Here is a 6,949-nt window from a genome sequence, read left to right as displayed (position 1 = left end):
AAGCTTTAGTTATGCAATAAAACCTCAATGAACATTCATAAACAATGTTAACAATACTCCATAAAATTTTCAGATCAAGATATGTCCATTAGCTTGGTCAAAAATTTCAAAACATATCATACTCTCCAGTTTCACGCCCAAAATGACCTTTACATGGTTAAAAATACTTTTGACCAATAAAATGAGCATGGATTGACAAATAAGATATCTACGGAAACTAGACTCAAAGACGAACAACTTATATGAAGGAATAATCGTGCGAAAATACTTACAAATGGTCGAAAATGGCCACGCAAAAATACACAGAAATCTGCCCAAGAGAGCGCTTTTGGGTTTCTCTCTAAGAACGGGGGAAAGAAGTTATAAAATGGGGAGAAGTGTATTTTACACGACTTTAGGCTCCTGGAGGGGGAAGTTATGGGCTTGAAAGACCCTTGATTGAAGTTGGCTATGTGACATAAAGTGGAGAATAGTGAGAGGCATGGACTGCCTGCAATAGCTGTTAGAGATGGAGGTTGATGGAGTGGATTTCTCCTTCACATCAAGGCACTATTGGGTGCAGCCAATGGTAGTGGATGGTCTGCCATGTGGAGGAGGAAACTTCTCCAAGAAGCTTTGCCAAGGTGGCCAATTTCGTGGGCCTTGGTGGGCCCCAACTAAGTAGGCTTCAATTTGGGGTTTAAAGGGGGTTTGGTTAGGGTTTGAGATTCTATCAAGCCCAAAACCAATTTTTCTTGGCCCAATCAAATTTCCAAGGTTTAAAAGGTTGGATAATGATGTCATGACAAGGATTAGATTAATTAATAGCATGTGGAAGTGATTTAATCAAGTGATTAAACACAATGCTAAAATCGGATTAAAAAGGGTTTAGAGGCCAACTTAGGGTTTGGGGAAACCGTTTAGGGTTTTGGTTTCAATCAAGCTTTTGGAATTTCAATTGGATTCCAACCATTTAGGGTTTTGCTAGGGTTGAAACCCTCTTTGGTCTGGCACAATTTGGTTGAACAGATGAAACAAGGTTTTGCTTAGGTGGCATAATCTCACACCTTGATTTCCTTTACAAATCCATCTAATGGCTCCTCATAGTGCAAGTGTCTAATACTATTCACTATGTGTGGCTAAGATCTTGCCAAGTGTCCAAATAAAACTTCTCTAACCTAATTTGGACATTTCACACTGTGATTTTGAAAACACTGCACTTGATGTGCTTATTGAGGTTACTATTCATTTCGAAAAAATGCATAATAAACTTAGTACTGAAAAATCATAAATATTCATATTAATTTGTAGTGAAAATCGTTTACCGAAATTCAACCCTAAAGTGCCCATAAAAATAATTTCACAATTTTGAACAGTCGTTTCGTCTAAAATTATGAAAATGGGTTATTGCGCGATAAAATCCTAAATAATCCAGTGAGTCTAATGGCGTAGACCATAATGCATTCTGACACTTCTAACTACCTCAAATAATTAAACTCATATATCTAGCATCATAGTGAGTGGTAACACTGACTCTATTGACAGACTAAAATCTGGAAGATTGATCGATTCGTAAAAACTTATGGAGTTTTCACGAGGTTCCTAAAGTCAATAGAAATTCCACCAGTGAATTTCTAGTGGGCTGTTACACCGAAATTCCAAGATTTTTTATTAATCTCGAATTAAATTAAAATTGAAATCAAATATATATTTTTTTAAGAAGTAGACAGTACCCTAATTTTATTGATAGCTCTCACTTATGGAGGAAGAAAACCGTGGTTACATCTTAACACCTAGAGGTTACACATATTTAAAACTAACTAGAAAACCAAACGCAGGCATATATCCAAACTTATTGGGAGCTACGGCTAGCCCTTTTTTTTTTTTTTTAACTTCGTGATTAAGAAAATATTTTTTAATGATGTGATTTTTTAAAAAAAAAAAATATTTAAAAGTATTAAAAAAATACATGTTAAAAAAAAGCAAAAAAGAACACATCAAAATAACTAGTGGAAACAAGAAAAATGATACTCTCACCACTGATTCTTACATGAGCTCGGTGTTACTGTTCAAATTTTTTATTTCCTTTTACTTAATGATTAAAAAATTATTTTTTAACAATATTGTATTTTTTTAAAAAAAATATTTAAAAGTATAAAAAAAATACATGTAAAAAAAGATAACAAAAAAAAAAAAAAAAAAAAAAAAAAAACAATTATATCTAACGGTAGCTCCCGGTGCAGGAGCTTGGAGTGGTGGATGTAGCACCATCCTAGATTAAATTGGTGCCAATGCTAATTAAATTTTTATCCCCAAAAGAAAAGCTAGCCTACTGCCGAGCATCCCAAAAAGAATTTGAGGAACCAAAGTATGTGACACTATTTTTATAAGTGGACTAAAATCAAATTAAAGTCTAATCTTTCTCTTTTAGTACACATCATGAATTCATAGCTTTTGAGATGCCCCAACGTCTATTTCCTCACCTCCAAACTACCTCCCTTTGTACTTGGCAAACAAAGGATTAGAAACAATTGGAATCCGAGAAGGCCCCTCGATTGCTCTCTTTAATCTATTCATTGCTTGCTTACTCTTTCCCTTTTTCTTTATTTTTTAGCATATATAATCACTTGATCATCATTTTATCTGACTGATGATCTTATGCTTTCCTTCGTTCTGACGTTGTTGTTCACAGCATGATAGATATATTCGAATCTTATCTGCAAATTTTAACACACAAAGATCACTGAACTATACAAAGGACAAAGGTAGACATGAGGAATATCTACTCATTTCACTTTTTTACAATATCTGCACACTTTCTGCATTTATTCTTCTTCCTCTCTTCTTTAAAAACAAGCAAACTGCATGTGCTACTGCACATAACCATTTCATACCATTCAGAGTACGTAATCACTAATCCATGAGCGGAGCAATGGGAGATATGGGTGTTATTGCTGTCTTTCTGATCTTCTCTCTTCTCCGTCTCTCAGGTAAGTTTCTTCAAAGGAATTGATTGATTAACGTACGTCCTTAATTATTTGCCGAGTAAGTTTGTTCAAATGATTGTACTTTCTTTTACATATATCACAGGTGCAGAAATTTCGAGTAAGATAGGCATAAACTACGGCACTTTAGGAGACAATCTGCCTTCTCCAAATCGATCCGTGGTGCACATTCAAGCTATGAAAGCCGGCCGCGTGAAACTCTACGATGCCGACCCCGAAATCTTGCAACTTCTGTCGGGAACTAAGCTCCAAGTTTACATCATGGTCCCAAACAACGAAATAGCAAGCATTGCTTCCAACCAAACCACAGCCGATGAATGGGTCATAAACAATGTCCTTCCTTTTTATCCCGACACCATGATCCGTGTTCTGCTTGTTGGCAACGAGGTCTTAAGCTACTATTCAGACCAAGATCGGCAAATGTGGTACGATCTTGTCCCGGCCATGCACAGAATCAAGAACGCTCTCAAAGCTCAACACATCAACAACATCAAAGTTGGCACCCCGTTGGCCATGGACATAATGCGATCAAGTTTCCCTCCATCGAGCGGGATGTTCAGACATGATCTAGTGGACACCGTGATGGTGCCACTGCTGCAGTTCTTACACGACACCAAATCGTTCTTCTTCATCGATGTTTACCCTTATTTCCCGTGGTCGGGAAATCCTTCCCACATTAGCCTTGATTACGCATTGCTCAAAGGAAATGTCCGGTACATGGACCCTAGAAATGGCTTGATCTACACAAATCTTCTGGACCAAATGCTTGATTCGGTGATCTTCGCCATGACAAAGCTAGGATTTCCGGGCATTCGGATTTCGATATCGGAAACGGGCTGGCCAGCCGCTGGTGACGTAGAAGAACCCGGAGCAAATATACGCAATGCAGCCACCTACAACCGGAACCTCATTCAAAAGATAACAGCAAAACCAGCCGTCGGGACCCCAGCTAGGCCCGGCGTTGTCATACCTACATTCATATTTTCGTTGTACAATGAGAATCGAAAGAGTGGTCCGGGGACGGAGCGGAACTGGGGCTTGTTGCGGCCGGACGGGACTCCGGTTTACGACATCGACCTGACCGGGACGCAGAATCTATCGGATTATGCGCCGCTGCCCCGGGCGAGGAATAACATGCCCTATAGGGGCCAGGTTTGGTGCGTGGTGGCGAGAGGGGCGGATTTGATGAAGCTAAGGCCGGCATTGGCATATGCATGCGGAGAAGGTAACGGGACGTGCGACGCGCTTGCGCCAGGGAGCGAGTGTTACGAACCGGTGTCGGTGATTCGGCATGCGAGCTATGCATTTAGCTCGTACTGGGCGAGATTTCGGAGTCAGGGTGCGACTTGTTACTTTAACGGACTCGCGGTGCAAACGACTCGGGATCCCAGTAAGATTTTTATCAATCTATATAATATATATATAAATATTATATCTACACATCAAATTTTACAAAAATATTTATACATGATTTAAGAATAGCATTTTCATGGTTTTAAATTTGTCAAATGGGAAAGGATATAACATTAAGAGTAATATTAGTTACAAGTCTCAGACAGACAAATATTAAATATAATATTAACAATAATGTTTTTTTTTTTTTTTTTTTTTATATTTTTCTAAAATAGAATCCGCCTTTTTATAAAAATTTATATGAAATTTATGTATTTAGTATTTATACAAATTATTTCTCTAACGGTAATAAGTGTGGTGTGGCTGCGGCCTGCCATGTCAGCAAGATTTTGTGTATAGATATTGCATTCTTCGTGTGTGTACATATGTACCAAATGGAACAAAGTTAATTATGATTGTAGTGAAGCTTAGATTTTAGGATAAACCATCAAATACTGGATATGACTAAACTAATTATAATCTGATTACAGACAATTTTTCTTTCAAGAAACACCAAAAGTGTATCAAAAAAAGAGAGAGAAGAAAAGAAAAAGAAAGAGTAAGAGTAAGAGGAAAAGTTAAAGTTGTAATAAATTGATATCCGAGTTAGAGATTGACATGAGAGTATTCAGAAGACTTTTCATTATCTTTTTAGCTAGGTATCATTATAATTTCATTAATAATGGTTTCAGACTTTCATATCAAGAGTAATTAATGAGAAGATACATGTTTTGAAGGCAAAAGCAAGCGGCTTCCTTCCCTATCTTACAAAATGCCGACCACCTTGATATATATATGTTTTAAACAATAATAATGATAGACTTTCTACCTTCTACTACCCTTTTACTACTCTATAATATATTTGAAATTTTTATTTTTTAAATATTTTCTTAACATCCTTAATCATTAAGAAAAAATAAAAAAAAATATATATATATAACTTAACTATTAGTCACTTCCTTAATCGTTCAATAAAAAAATTAAAAATATATATACAACTTCATTAATAGAAACTTCTTTAACCATTAAGTAAAAAAAATTAAAAATAAATAATAAATAGGTGGTAGGAGATACCAAAAATCATCTAAAATATGCATCTCTGTCTATTGTTTTTCATTTAATTCTGAAAATTGAAGTAATTTCACTTCTTTATTTCTCTGTTTTTTTTTATTGTCTCAATTAATCGAGCAGGCCGTGGATCGTGCAAGGTCCCAAGTGTGAATCTTTGAAGACAACCAATCGAGTTCCTAGCTAGCTACTACGTACAAAGCATATAACAACTTGCCTCATGCTAATGCATGCGGGGCAAATAGAACGTCGAACGTTATTTTACTCTTTTATTTACTCAACTTGTAAGATGTTTTTTCCAGAGGTTTATAGAAAGTGTGCTTCATTTCCTGTCTTCTTTTAGTTTGCACATGTTACTTGGGCTAATTGAGTGGATGTATTGCTAATTTCTCTCCTTTCCAATTCGATTAGGATTTCATGCTATTGTTTACTCCAATGTTTTATACAATTCGAGGATACATAGGTCTTGAATATGGACCTCACTGCATTAAATGTTGCTAAACACAGAGAAGTTCACATGCTAGACCTCTCTTTAAATTATAGAAAATATTAGAATCATAAAATTTTATATATATATATATATATATGTATATATATAAAATTAAAAGAGTGATGCGAAGCATAAAAATACGTGTTAAAGAATTTGGCATGATAGGAGGCCAGGTTAGATTGTGATCTAGAAGTGACAATATATGATATGACTCATGAATGCAATGCAAACATGATATGAAATAAGTCAATTTGAGTTTTATATAAATAAGTTTAGGTCAAAATGTTTGACCTGATAAGACACGATTAATAAACTGATTAACTACAGGACAATCTGTGAAACTCGCAATCAACCCATATAATACGAATAAACTCTTAAAGTCTATAAATGTTTAGTTTTATATGTTTTTATTGTTCTTGGGATGTAATATTAATGTTGAAGCATTAAAAATCGCCCAACTTGAGATATAAATTGGGAAGGAGACACAGATTTACATGGTTCAACACAGAGCCTACGTCCACGGGTCGTTTGGAGGAAAAATCTACTATGATAAGAGTATTTTACAGTTTCTCATGGTCTATTGTATCTCACAGTACAATGGGAGTCAGTAACCCCCATTTAGCCTAGAGAAGATAATATCTCTGAAGTTTCTCCTGAGAGGTTTAAGAAGATCTCTCAGTGATTTAGCAAGATGTTGGGTTGCAAGTGGAGCTTGGTTTGTGAGCAAAAAAATCATAGAACAGAGAGTTCGATCAACTATTGCTTGACCTTTGCTTCGTTGATTGGTTGTTCACTCGAGACATGCTTGACACACCGCTCGAGCGAAGAACTCAACTTTTTCAAATTAGGATTTACAGCCCCATTCTTTATAAATATGTAATGTTTTGACCTCTTGTGTATGGATTTCAATAGTTTTCAAAGAGAACAAAGAGAGGAAAAGTGTGAGAGTATATAGTGAGAGAGAAAAACCCTAGCGATTGTGTGAGTATAGTTGTTCTCTTGTAACTCACTATGT

General features: G+C 35.9%; 1 protein-coding gene across 1 annotated transcript; it reads left to right on the top strand.

Moving 5' to 3' along the window:
• Positions 1 to 2,572: 2,572 nt before the first annotated feature.
• Positions 2,573 to 5,842, top strand: LOC121246395 (probable glucan endo-1,3-beta-glucosidase A6). The gene is made up of 4 exons (XM_041144541.1): positions 2,573 to 2,744; positions 2,881 to 2,969; positions 3,070 to 4,374; positions 5,568 to 5,842. Exons 2-4 carry the CDS (start codon positions 2,900 to 2,902, stop codon positions 5,603 to 5,605), a joined length of 1,413 nt encoding a protein of 470 aa, XP_041000475.1. The 5' UTR covers positions 2,573 to 2,744; positions 2,881 to 2,899; the 3' UTR covers positions 5,606 to 5,842.
• Positions 5,843 to 6,949: the final 1,107 nt, after the last annotated feature.

This window comes from Juglans microcarpa x Juglans regia, chromosome 1D (genome assembly GCF_004785595.1).
Source record: "Juglans microcarpa x Juglans regia isolate MS1-56 chromosome 1D, Jm3101_v1.0, whole genome shotgun sequence".
NCBI lineage: Eukaryota > Viridiplantae > Streptophyta > Magnoliopsida > Fagales > Juglandaceae > Juglans > Juglans microcarpa x Juglans regia.
The sequence above is the reverse complement of the archived record's forward strand: the minus strand, read 5'-3'. Positions and strand labels throughout refer to the sequence as shown.